The following is a 13,904-nucleotide window of genomic DNA, read 5'->3' on the forward strand; positions in this document are numbered from 1 at the left end:
AGACGAGCGACACTCCGCCTTCTTGTGACCCTCTTTTCCGCATTTGTGACATCTGATATTGAAGAATGGTCATGTTTTCTTATTAGTCGGGGCCGACAAGACGTCGCCAGTACCGCGGCTCGGTCCAGCATCAAAAGAAAAGGCTTTCAACTCCTGTAGCAACTCGTTCCGAGAATTGACTTCTGTAGTAAAAGCCAAGCGTCGCAATCGCTTGTCCAATCCATCCACGTGTGCCATAGCAACAGAAACGGCAATTTGCTCTACTGTCAGGGACTTCCACCTGGACATCAGGGATGTTACAACTCTGCTTCCATACAGCGACCATTCAGCAAATTTAACACAGTTGCAGCCAAGGTCTCCGTTCCGGCGAAATACTGCAAAAACAGTTCTCTGAACTGCGTCCATGTGATTCCAGGGCAGACCGTTTGTGCAAGCCAATAAGACGCGCTTCCTTGCAAGGACCGACTGAGAGCCATCACGAGAGCGCTGCCTTCTAGACTGTTTTCGGAAAGAATTAAAGTTCGGTCAGGATTAAAGTTCGGAAATACAACGGTAACTGCGTCATTCGGGGCGCGCTGTACTGCTTTTATAAGTTCCAAGAAAGTACGATTTTGTGATTCCAAAAGCAGCTTCAGATTATTTTCGCCTTCGGTTTGAGGCCTGGGCAATCCCACTTCTGATGTCGAGGAATCACTAGAACCTTCCTCTGCTTCAGGCTGCTCTTCGTGCTGCTCCAAACGGAAACGTTTTCTGGCGCGTGGCATCTTTTCAGTTTGGCTCTTCAAATACGAATGCTTTCCCTTACAGCTTGCGTCCCCTTTTCCTTTTTCGCCAGCGTCCCTCGCTACTTTCCTCTACTCTCGTTCTCGCATTCCAATACACACACTACAGAGAACTTCCCGTTATTCCTTTTTGATGCGGACACCTGCATCGTTCTATCTCGCTCACACCAGTGCACAGACTAACGTTGACAACAGAAACTATTGCCTCCATTTGAACAGCCAAAGGAACAGCACAGAAGTACATACATGAAAACGAATGGGAAGCGAAAGACAAATCAAAGCTAACAGTTGTTATTACTTTAATTGGCCAACTAATCTACGACATATATTTATTATTAGCTATAGAAGTTCTTTGGGTATATTGAGTTAACCTTAGTTAACTTAGTTAGTTAATGGGGTCTAGCTTATAAATGGTCTGACAAATTTTTCTAAAATTGTCGAAAACATCTGTCTAAATTAATACATCACTTTCCCACAATTTTCATGCTAGATAAAAAATTTTAACTGAACTGTATTGGTCTCGTCAATACCTATCGATTGATCTAAAAAAATGTTTGCCATGCCCACTCTAACGCCCATAACGCTTAAATCTGTCTACCGCCGGTAGGTGGCGCATTTCAATCTCGCTTTGCTGCTTGCTTATCTCCATTTCCCTTTGGTCCCTTTAGCTGAGTAACGGGTATCTGATAGTCGAGGCACTCGACCAATTTGAATTAGTTTATAAAATAGTAATAAATTAATTTTTTTTTGTTTTTTATATACCTTTATATGTCCACAGTTCGTTAAGATCAAGATTATATTTATGTGCTATATAAATTGATTCGGCACATGCAGTATGTTTCTGCACTTTTGTTGTTGACGAAGTTGAAGATGAACTTAGGCATGTTCTATAGTTTTCAAGAACAGCCTCAATATCGGCATATATCACCACCGGAGGAGATACTTTTTTGTGAAATCCCTTGAATGACGTTGTAATATTTGGTTCAGGGTAAAACGAGACCACTTTTCCGCATTCATGTTTGTTGTGAGTAGTATTGTTGACTGTGAAAAACGGTAGACAGTTATGTCTGTGAGTAGCATAATCTTTTTACACTTGTAATGTAAGCGTAATGCATCCTTTCTTGGCTTACATTATTTATTCCCAATATATTTATATATATAGTGCGAATACATTTAGTTCTAAACGTGGGACCGATAATTTTGTCACCATCAGCAACGATCTCATAAATATTTATACTAATATCTTTATTATATTTCTCGAAATGAATAATCGCTTTATTCGTGATTGGAAACTCGATTCCTGAGAAATCCAATCTAATTCCGTCATATACAATTATTTCGTTATCACTGTGGACGGCAGTACACGTAGTGGCGAAGCGCGCAAGAGAGCGTGCGAAGACAACTACTATATATAGCCGCAGAATTGCAAATCTGCAATTATGGTCCGATCGCAACGAGTGATACACCGATCGAAAAGTATTGCAAAAACTAAGAAGATTGCATACCAAGACTTTCGAAATATAGATTTGTTTGGGAGAAAAAGCGGTGAAAGTGTAAAAGTAAAAATTTAGAAAATTAGAGCTGCTGGATACGGTGGGGATAAAATCCCCCGACTGTTTAGCTAGTTTTATTCTTACTGAGTTGCGTCGAATGACACCTCATTTGTTGAAATCCGATGTTCCGTTCAAAAGTAATTCAAAAAACCAGATTTTCTTCTTCTTCCCGAAATGAAAATGTTTGTCCCTTTGTTTGTGGGTTTGTATGCATCCCATCTTAGTTTTAGGGTTTTTGAAACCCTATGGGTGTATAAAGCAGCTTGAAATAGAAAACGTTTGTTCTACGACTTTTAGAAAAACCCGATAGTTTAGCGGGAAATAAAAAAAAAAGCCATATTTAAAATGCTTATAGTATATAAACAATCAACTGAATACTCTTCATACGGTAAAATGGTCTGAATATAATAGATTTAGAGTTATGATAAAAAGTTATTTTTTAAAACCATTTTTTGACTATTTTCTCAAAATTGAGTCGAACGATTTCTTTTTAAATTTTAAATCATATAGCCCTTGAGAATCCTCAACTTTTGATCTGTAACACTTTTTGCCCTAAAAATTACCGTTTGGCAGATATTAAGCGATAAAAAGTGCAACTCGTTTCAACTCCGTATACGTAATATTTCATACTTATTCGAGTAAACAAGAAAAAAACCAATTTGATGAAAAAAATTCTTATTCGATTTTTTCAAACGGAAAATCTGTTATGGTTTTAGGGTCCTTTACTTGCAAGAAGCTAATCGAAATAGGAAACTTGATCTATTTGTTCTATCACTTTGGAAAAACCCGCTAGTTCGGCGGGAAATGTAAGAAACGACAGATTTCTGTTGGAATTTGAAACTATACAGCCCTTGAGGTTCCAAACTTGTGCTATTAAAATTGGTATTTGAAGCGATAAAACTTGTAGTGCCTAATTTAAGGTGGCGTTCAGCTAAGATTAGGGGTCGAATCTGTGTGTTTGGTTTTTCAATAGCCAAGCCATATGGGGACGACTCCTAGTCATGGTATTGGGGTACTTAAACTCTTTAGCAAAAAAAACTTCTGATATCAAACAAAAACACCTCTTAACGAGGAAGAAAGTAGTGGCGATCGCGCCTTTAACAAAAATTTCTGATATCAACAATTGTGACGAAAAATGATATTAAAGGCGCGTTCGCCACTATATTCTACCTCGTTAAGAGGTGTTTTTGTTTGATTAATATTAATGTGGTAAGTTGTGGGCTTGGTCATTTTCTCTCGTGAATACTTGTTTTGCTTTGCTGTTGTAAAGGTAGCACTCTCATGAGTTTTATAAGCTATGAATGCTAGTATGCACCATTTGAAACAAAATACGTCAGTATTCTGTACGTTTATAAGTGCATTTCGGGCTCTTATATTCTTCGGGGCCTGTATGTATCCGCTAGCAGGAATGTTTTCTAGCTTGATTATAGTAATTTCAAAATAAATGAAATTTTGTGTTGCTCAACCAGAGTCTTTTTCTTGAAATTCACTGCTCGATGCTAATAAGCTATCTACTGAAATATTTAGTTCATCGATAATGTTTTCATTTTGGTATACAGATTTATATGCAGTCCCAAAATGTTTTGTTGTTTCATCAGTAACTCCTTCGTCTGTTTGTTATATATGTACCATAAACTCTTAGGTTGAATTTAATGGCTCTATATTCTATCATGCAATGCTTTATAATTTCAATTATATTTTTTTGGCAATGCTGATAAAAATCTTTTAAATCAATAGTGTTTTGGACTGTACTATTGATTCGATATGATTTTACAGGAAAAACAGTTTGTGAGTTAAGAAGAATTATATTTCCATTATTTTTTACTTCTCTTGCTGATGCATTTTTATGCTTATCGGTCAATATCTATTGACGTTCCCTTGATGCAAGATATTTATCACCACAAGTAGGGCATAAAAGTTATAATTTTAAATCCTTTTTATTTTCGCTAATCTTAGCTTTTTTTTCTTGATTGAGTACTTCCTTATCCTCATCCATTCTCATCCGTTTGAGACCATTTGATGAGGTTGTGGGATGATCGTCCAGATGATTTTGCCTTTTGTTTTGGGGTTGCCGTTTTTCAACATTCATTAAAATATTGAATGCATTTTTTGGTCCATTACAATTTTGATAGTGCTCGTCAAATTCATAATTATGAACTAAGGTAGAGCATAAGTCACACCTTATTTTCGATTTACACATTAAAACCTCGAAGGCATTCCGAGGCTTTGAGCACTGGGCATAATGAGCTTCAAACTCACTCATCTGCACATTTTTGGCGCACAAATCACAAGCAATGAATGACTCCATTTTTAGGGTTTTAGTTTTAATTTTTTATTCAAAAAATATATTGTTATATGGTGTTATGTTGTTAACAATTTTCACCCACTCGTTAAAAAGGTAAAAAGCACGATTCGAATTGTTAGGAGCGATTACAAGGACCGATGTGGACCTAATTATTTTATTAGAATACAGTACTGAGGCATTTGAAGAACTGATCCTGAGCAATTTGAGTGGTGTCATTTTTGTTCACTTAACAGGTTGACATCTACAGGGAGTGCATACAGGCATGTTGTACTCCTAGAACCAATCCGATTGGTTCTCGAAAATAAGGAGCAGCCCAATACCCCAGTAGAATGGTTATTAGAAGGAAAACGAACACAAGTATTGATAACAAGTTACCGGGGGTGAACGTAATGTAGGAGGGGTTAGGATGTAGGTAAATATCGAAGGTGTACAACTTTGACATAGGTTACGGAAAGGCAATCTCTGTGTAAGCAAGATATGAATAAATGGTCAGTTAGGGTCGGGCCAGCATTGGCATAAGCTGTCGCCACGCAACCATCGAATTTCCTAAGCCTTAAGCTAAGAGTAGCTATTAAAAGCGGTTGCGGAAGTTTTTAAGGCGGTTTTAAATGTATTTTGTTGAGTTGTTTTTAATTGCAAGCGTACCCTATCCGCGTCACCCCCTACCCTCGAGTCCTTGCTCATGACTGCTTGTGCGCGAAGGTGTGAAATTTTAATATTGTGAGTTTTGTTCAAAATGTGCAGTTTTTATTTTGAACAGAGAAAATTATACCATTGGAAAGGGCTTGAAAAATGCTTTCCAATAACACCAAATTTTTTTTTTTTTTTTAGTGAGGGGGTATACTAATTACGGTATCGGCGGTCATCGTCGTTTTTTGCCTTTTGCAGTCGAGTAGTGGGAAGTGGGTATAACAAGGAAGAACGCTATAGTCGAGTACCTCGACTATCAGACACCCGTTACTCAGCTAAAGGCAACAAAAGGATATGCAGATATGAAAGTAGCCAAAGGGTCGGAAACGCTTCCTTCTGCCTGTTACATACTTTCCGGCGAATCTAGTATACCCTTTTACTCTACGAGTAACGCGTATAAATATTTTTAATTGTATACCATTCACAGCAGAAGTACATTTATAATTATGCTTACACCAATACTGGGGCAAAGACAGTTAAAATAGTATTTTGACATTTTGCAACCTTTCTCGAAGACTTTGCAATTGACATCAAAGTGCTTAAGGAAAAATGTATGGCCAAAAGAACAGACTTTCCAATGATACCACTTTCATGGCAATGACGGTTTATTATACCCGTTACTCGTAGAGTAAAAGGGTATACTAGATTCGTCGGAAAGTATGTAACAGGCAGAAGGAAGCGTTTCCGACCCCATAAAGTATATATATTCTTGATCAGGATCACTAGCCGAGTCGATCTAGCCATGTCCGTCTGTCCGTCTGTCCGTCTGTCTGTCCGGATGAACGCTGAGATCTCGGAAACTATGAGAGCTAGGCTATTGAGATTTGGCGTGCAAATTCCTGAGCTTCTTACGCAGCGCAAGTTTGTTTCAGTAGAGTGCCACGCCCACTCTAACGCCCACAAGCCGCCCAAAACTGTGGCTCCTACAGTTTTGATGTTAGAATAAAAATTTTAACTGAAATGAATTGTTCTCATCAATACCTATCGATTGATAAAAAAAAAGTTGGCCACGCCCACTTTTACGATTGACCCAAAAAAAAATTTCTCACGCCCACTCTAACGCCCATAACGCTTAAATCTGTCTACCGCCGATAGGTGGCGCATTTCAATCTCGCTTTGCTGCTTGCATATCTCCATTTCCCTTTGGTCCCTTTAGCTGAGTAACGGGTATCTGATAGTCGAGGTACTCGATTATAGCGTTCTTCCTTGTTTTCAGCTCTTAAGTCCAACCGAACTTTTCTTACTATCGTTACTTTATCAATAACAATAAATAACGCATGTAAGACTAAGAAATTATTAATTAAATGGGAACACCTGTTGGTTTTAGGCTAGAACTTAGGCTAGATATGGTTTTTGCTTAACTCAAACATAAGTTTACAATTTCTCGTGCATTATAATCACCTTGTTGGCTTGAAAGACCTTTTATTACCCTTACCTGCTTACAAACGAATACGAATTGTAATGAATTTACGAATTATAAGATTGAATGTCAATTTTGCTATTTTAATGATCGCACTGATATATTAATAATTATTGGGAGAATATAAAATTAGACTTAGATATTATATGTTACTTTAATGAACAAATGTGTGCTCTTTGTGCCAACTATTATACCCTGCCAAAGGTATCAGCGTATGCTGACCTTGCATTTTTCGGCCATAGATTTGCACGTCACGCAGTCGGCTGAAAGTGGCAGCTACTGGATTTTGCAGTTTGATTTGAGTTTGCCTCGGTTAGTGTTACAATCGCATTCGTCGCAACATGCTGAACACTAGAATGAGATTGTGGATTGTAAGCCTCCTGGAACTGGCTGTTATCGTGTCCACTTCCGCTAACGATAAGGGCGTGTCGAATCGAATTGAGACTCCGGGTGAGCCCATCTACTACCTAATGGCAGACGCGGGTCCTTTAGTGACCCCAAATGAGTCTCTGAAACGCACGAACCGCTCGCTACTAAAGTGGTGGGACGATCTGTTCCTCCGCAACCGCAACTTCTGTACTAGCAACGTGGTGTATCAATCACCTCCACTTGACCCCACTCCCGCTGTAGTCAATAACTATAATGGCCTACATCTCCAGGACTTGCATCCATTCAAACAAATGAAACTCTGTAAGAAACTCCCAGAACTCTTCGCCTCACCCAATCGCTTTGGCCAATGTGCCGGCAATTTTGGTCTGCTGCCACAACTGCAGAATAGCTATGCGGCACCACAGAGTCCTTCCTTTGGAGGAGATGGTTTTGGTGTGTCACCAAACGAAGGGTTGGTCAAATCCAAGCAAGAGTACAATAGCCCTGGAAATGGTGATGCGGGCTATGTAGCGCCGCCAGCTCCTTCCTTTGGAGCTCCAGCACCACCAGCTCCAACTTATAAAGATCTGGCACCACCTTCTTCACCATACGAAACATCTGTGGCTCTATCAGCTTCTATTTATAATCAGCCAACTCCAATCTACAGGCAAACTGAGTGCACAACAGAAAAGTCCCAAGAGTGCGCACAGACCAGCTACCCTGGGGCAAATCCGGCACAAATTGTTTACCAACCCATCATTTACGTCTCCACTCCACTGACGTCGAAGTTTACCACCCAGGTGGAAACAGAGGAACAGAGATATACCAGCCCGACACCATTATCACCACCGATTTCCGTTGCTAAAACACCACTGCCGATCTGTCAGAAACCATCTACCCCGCCCAGGCCATCGTGCCAAACGCCGTTCCGCCTATCACTTATAGATCAGCCGTATCGAGTGGCCCCGGAACTATTCGAGGAATACAACTATCGCTTGGCTTTGGCTTCCTAGAATATATTGAAGTTAATGAATCGGTAACGTTGGTTGACGAATTTGTAAATAAAAATCTCCTAATGCGGTTATTCCACTGCATTTTTCGGCTTATTTACTAGAGCAGACTCAGACTCTCAGACTATGCGATTTTACGTAAGTGTGAGTAAGACAAACTTATGTCAGCACTACTTATAGTTTCCGAGATCTCAGCGTTCATCCGGACAGACGGACATGGCTAGATCGACTCGGCTAGTGATCCATTTACATTCAGGGAATAACAAAATGCTGTAGATCAATGAAGAAACTAATTAAATTTAGACAAATGAAATTTCTCCGGAAGGAAGAACGCTATAGTCGAGTACCTCGACTATCATATACCCGTTACTCAGCTAAAAGGACAAAAGGGAAATGAAGATATGCAAGCAGCAAAGCGAGACTGATATGCGCAACCTACACCTGATCTCAATATAAGGTTATGTGGGCGGTAGACAGATTTAAGCGTTATGGGCGTTAGAGTGGGCGTGGCAAACTTTTTTGGGTCAATCTATAAGTATTGATGAGAACAATTCATTTCAGTTAAAATTTTTATTGCAGCAGCAAAACTGCATGAGCCTCAGTCTTGGGCGGTTTGTGGGCGTTAGAGTGGGCGTGGCACGCTGCTGAAACAAACTTGCGCTGCGTAAGAAGCTCAGAAATCTGCATGCCAAATCTCAATAGCCTAGCTCTTATAGTTTCCGAGATCTCAGCGTTCATCCGGATGGACGGACAGACGGACGGACTGACAGACGGACAGACGGACATGGCTAGATCGACTCGGCTAGTGATCCTGATCAAGAATATATATACTTTATGTGGTCGGAAATGCTTTCTTCTGCATGTTACATACTTTCCGACGAATCTAGTATACCACTTTACTCTACGAGTAACGGGCATGTAACGGGTAACAGCTGAAGGGACAAAAGGGAAACAGAGTTATGCAAGCAGCAAAGCGAAACTGAAATGCGCCACCTACCCCTGGTCTCAATATATGGTTATGTGGGCGGTAGACAGAGCGTGGCAAACTTTTTTGGGTCAATCGAGTACCTCGACTATAAGACACCCGTTACTCAGCTAAAGGCACCAAAGGGAAATGCAGATATGAAAGTCGGAAACGCTTCCTTCTGCTTGTTACATACTTTCCGACGAATCTAGTATACCCTTTTACTCTACGAGTAACGCGTATAAATATTTTTAATTGTACACCATTCACAGTGGAAGTACATTTATAATTATGCTTACACCAATACTGGGGCAAAGACAGTTAAAAAAGTGTTTTGACATTTTGCAACATTTCTCGAAGGCTTTGCGATTGTCATTAAAGTGCTGAAGGAAAAATGTATGGCCAAAAGAACAGACTTTCCAATGATACCACTTTCATGGTAATTACTGTTATTTTTAGCTGTTAGGTCCAACCAAACTTTTCTTACTATCGTTACTCTATCAATAACAATAAAAACGCATGTAAACTGAAGTCATTATGGAGGTTACTAAGACTAAAATTAATAATTATATATTATAATTAATAATACTAATATAAATTAAATGGGAACACCTGTTGGTTTTAGGCTAGAACTTAGGCTAGATATGGTTTTTTGCTTAACTCAAACATAAGTTTACAATTTCTCGTGCATTATAATCACCTTGTTGGCTTGAAAGACCTTTTAGTGCCCTTACCTGCTTACAAACGAATACAAATTGTAATGAATTTACGAATTATAAGATTGAATGTCAATTTTGCTATTTTAATGATCGCACTGATATATTAATAATTATTGGGAGAATATAAAATTAGACTTAGATATTATATGTTACTTTAATGAACAAATGTGTGCTCTTTGTGCCAACTATTATACCCTGCCAAAGGTATCAGCGTATGCTGACCTTGCATTTTTCGGCCATAGACTTGCACGTCACGCAGTCGGCTGAAAGTGGCAGCTACTGGATTTTGCAGTTTGATTTGAGTTTGCCTCGGTTAGTGTTACAATCGCATTCGTAGCAACATACTGAACACTAGAATGAGATTGTGGATTGTAAGCCTCCTGGAACTGGCTGTTATCGTGTCCACTTCCGCTAACGATAAGGGCGTGTCGAATCGAATTGAGACTCCGGGTGAGCCCATCTACTACCTAATGGCAGACGCGGGTCCTTTAGTGACCCCAAATGAGTCTCTGAAACGCACGAACCGCTCGCTACTAAAGTGGTGGGACGATCTATCCCCCCGCAACCACAACTTCTGTACCAACAACGTGGTGTATCAATCACCTCCACTTGCCCCCACTCCCGCTGTAGTCAATAACAATAATGGCCTACATCTCCAGGACTTGGATCCATTCAAACAAATGAAACTATGTAAGAAACTCCCAGAACTCTTCGCCTCACCCAATCCCTGTGGCCAATGTGCCGGCAGTTTTGGTCTGCTGCCATAACTGCAGAATAGCTATGCGGCACCACAGAGTCCTTCCTTTGGAGGAGATGGTTTTGGTGTGTCACCAAACGAAGGGTTGGTCAAATCCAATCAAGAGTACAATAGCCCTGGAAATGGTGATGCGGGCTATGTAGCGCCGCCAGCTCCTTCCTTTGGAGCTCCAGCACCACCAGCTCCAACTTATGAAGATCTGGCACCACCTGCTTCACCATACGAAACATCTGTGGCTCTATCAGCTTCTATTTATAATCAGCCAACTCCAATCTACAGGCAAACTGAGGGCACAACAGAAAAGTCCCAAGAGTGCGCACAGACCAGCTACCCTGGGGCAAATCCGGCACAAATTGTTTACCAACCCATCATTTACGTCTCCACTCCACTGACGTCGAAGTTTACCACCCAGGTGGAAACAGAGGAACAGAGATATACCAGCCCTACACCATTATCACCACCGATTTCCGTTGCTAAAACACCACTGCCGATCTGTCAGCAACCATCTACCCCGCCCACGCCATCGTGCCAAACGCCGTTCCGCCTATCACTTATAGATCAGCCGTATCGAGTGGCCCCGGAACTATTCGAGGAATACAACTATCGCTTGGCTTTGGCTTCCTAGAATATATTGAAGTTAATGAATCGGTAACGTTGGTCGACGAATTTGTAAATAAAAATCTCCTAATGCGGTTATTCCACTGCATTTTTCGGCTTATTTACTAGAGCAATATTTTCTCAGACTATACGATTTTACGTAAGTGTGAGTAAGACAAACTTATGTCAGCACTACTTATAGTTTCCGAGATCTCAGCGTTCATCCGGAAAGACGGACATGGCTAGATCGACTCGGCTAGTGATCCATTTACATTCAGGGAATAATAAAATGCTGTAGATCAATAAAGAAACTAATTAAATTTACACAAATGGGGTCCTCCGCGTCAAAAAGCTATAGCCGCAATTTTATATAAAAAACAAGAAAGGAAGTTAGCTTCGGCAAGCCGAAGCTTATATACCCTTGCAGCTATAATTATTAAATTTAAAAACACAAAAATGATATTCCCAATAGTATAAGATAATATGTCACAAAACACCGAAGCTATAATTTGTTTCATATTATTTTCCTACCAATTTTCCGATCGTTCCTATGGCAGCTATATGATATAGTCGTCCGATTTTGATAAAATTTAATTCAAAACTCAGAACTAATTAAAAAATGTTATTTCCAAGCGTAGGAGGTTATATGTTAAAAAACACCGAAGCTATAATTTGTTTCATATTATTTTCCTACCAATTTTGCGATCGTTCCTATGGCAGCTATATGACATAGTCGTCCGATTTTGATAAAATTTAATTCGAAATTCAGAACTAATTAAAAAATGTTATTTCCAAGCGTTGGAGGTTATATGTTGAAAAACACCGAAGCTATAATTTTTTTCATATTATTTTTCCACAAATTTTCCGATCGTTCCTATGGCAGCTATATGATATAGTCGTCCGATTTCGATAAAATTTAATTCAAAATTCAAAATTATTTAAAAATTGTTATTTCCAAGCTTAGGAGTTTATATGCTAAAAAACACCAAAGATATAATTTTTTTTCATTTTTTTGTCCGATTATTCCTATGGGAGCTATAAGATATAGTTGTCCGATCCGGCTGGTTCCGACTTATATACTACCTGCAAAAGATATAAGACTTTTGGGAAAGTTTCAGCTCGATAGCTTTAAAACTGAGAGACTAGTTTGCGTAGAAACGGACGGACAGACGGACAGACGGACAGACGGACAGACGGACAGACGGACAGACGGACAGACGGACAGACGGACATGGCTAGATCGACTCGTCTAGTCATGCTGATCAAGAATATATATAATTTATGGGGTCGGAAACGTCTCCTTCACTGCGTTGCAAACTTCTGACTGAAATCAATATACCCTCTGCAAGGGTATAACAAGGAAGAACGCTATACTCGAGTACCTCGACTATCATATACCCGTTACTCAGCTGAAGGGACAAAAGGGAAATGGAGATATGCAAGCAGCAAGGCGAGACTGAAATGCGCCACCTACCCCTGATCGCAATATATGGTTATGTGGGCGGTAGACAGATTTAAGCATTATGGGCGTTAGAGTGGGCATGGCAAACTTTTTTTGGTCAATCGATAGGTATTGATGAGAACAATTCATTTCAGTTAAAATTTGTATTCTAGCACCAAAGCCGTATGAGCCTCAGTCTTGGGCGGCTTGTGGGCGTTAGAGTGGGCGTGGCACTCTGCTGAAACAAACTTGCGCTGCGTAAAAAGCTCAGAAATCTGCATGCCAAATTTCAATAGCCTAGCTCTTATAGTTTCCGTGATCTTAGCGTAATTGTACTTTTCAAGGACTTCTGAAATCAAACAAAAACTTATCGAGGTAAAATCTACTACAACTAATAAGTAAATACACTCTATATTTTTCTCATTAGGCAAGTTCTGAATGATTTTGATGTAAAGTGCCGAATAGAGAGAAGCGCTGAAGCGAACACCTTATCGGCGTAAACAACCCGTAAGCGAAGGAAGTGGACGTGCAAGCCTATTTTTTCGAAATAAATGGAAAACAACGCAATAAGAATTACAATTTAGTGCAAGCATGTGGAATGTTTTCAGCCCAAATGGTCATATTTACGATTTTTTGAAGGTTGTGGGCGGTTTGTGGGCGTTAAAGTGAGCGTGGCAAATTTTTTTTGGGTCTATCGATAGGTATTAATGAGAACAATTCATTTCAGTTAAAATTTTTACTCTAGCATCAAAACTGTAGGAGACACAGTTTTGGACGGCTTGTGGGCGTTGAAGTGGGCGTGGCACGCTGCTAAAACAAACTTGCGCTGCGTAAGAGGCTCAGGAATCTGCATGCCAAATCTCAATAGCCTAGCTCTTATAGTTTCCGAGATCTCAGCGTTCATCCGGACGGACAGACTGAATGACAGACGGACATGGCTATATCGACTCGGCTAGTGATCCTGATCAAGAGTATATATACTTTATGGGGTCGGAAACGCTTCTTTCTGCCTGTTGCATACTTTCCGACGAATCTAGTATACCCTTTTTACTCTGCGAGTAACGCGTATAAATATTTTTAATTGTATACCATTCACAGCGGAAGTACATTTATAATTATGTTTACACCAATAGTTGGGCAAGGACAGTATGGCCAAAAGAACAGACTTTCCAATGATACCACTTTCATGGTAATGACTGTTTATTTTTAACACATGGATGTAAAATGAATTCATTAACATCCATGTGCGGGTACTAAGACTAAGAAATTATTAATTAAATGGGAACACCTGTTGTTT

At 39.8% G+C, this 13,904-nt stretch overlaps 1 protein-coding gene and 1 pseudogene across 1 annotated transcript; both read left to right on the forward strand.

The window, feature by feature from the left end:
• The first annotated feature begins 7,043 nt into the window (after positions 1-7,043).
• On the forward strand, positions 7,044-8,213 carry LOC119562747. Its single transcript, XM_037875952.1, has one exon. It carries the CDS (start codon positions 7,092-7,094, stop codon positions 8,130-8,132), a length of 1,041 nt encoding a protein of 346 aa, XP_037731880.1. The 5' UTR covers positions 7,044-7,091; the 3' UTR covers positions 8,133-8,213.
• A 1,274-nt stretch (positions 8,214-9,487) lies between these two features.
• LOC119562749 lies at positions 9,488-11,221 on the forward strand (annotated as a pseudogene).
• Positions 11,222-13,904: the final 2,683 nt, after the last annotated feature.

The sequence above is a fragment of the Drosophila subpulchrella genome, unplaced genomic scaffold, assembly GCF_014743375.2.
Source record: "Drosophila subpulchrella strain 33 F10 #4 breed RU33 unplaced genomic scaffold, RU_Dsub_v1.1 Primary Assembly Seq91, whole genome shotgun sequence".
NCBI classification, from domain to species: Eukaryota; Metazoa; Arthropoda; class Insecta; order Diptera; family Drosophilidae; genus Drosophila; species Drosophila subpulchrella.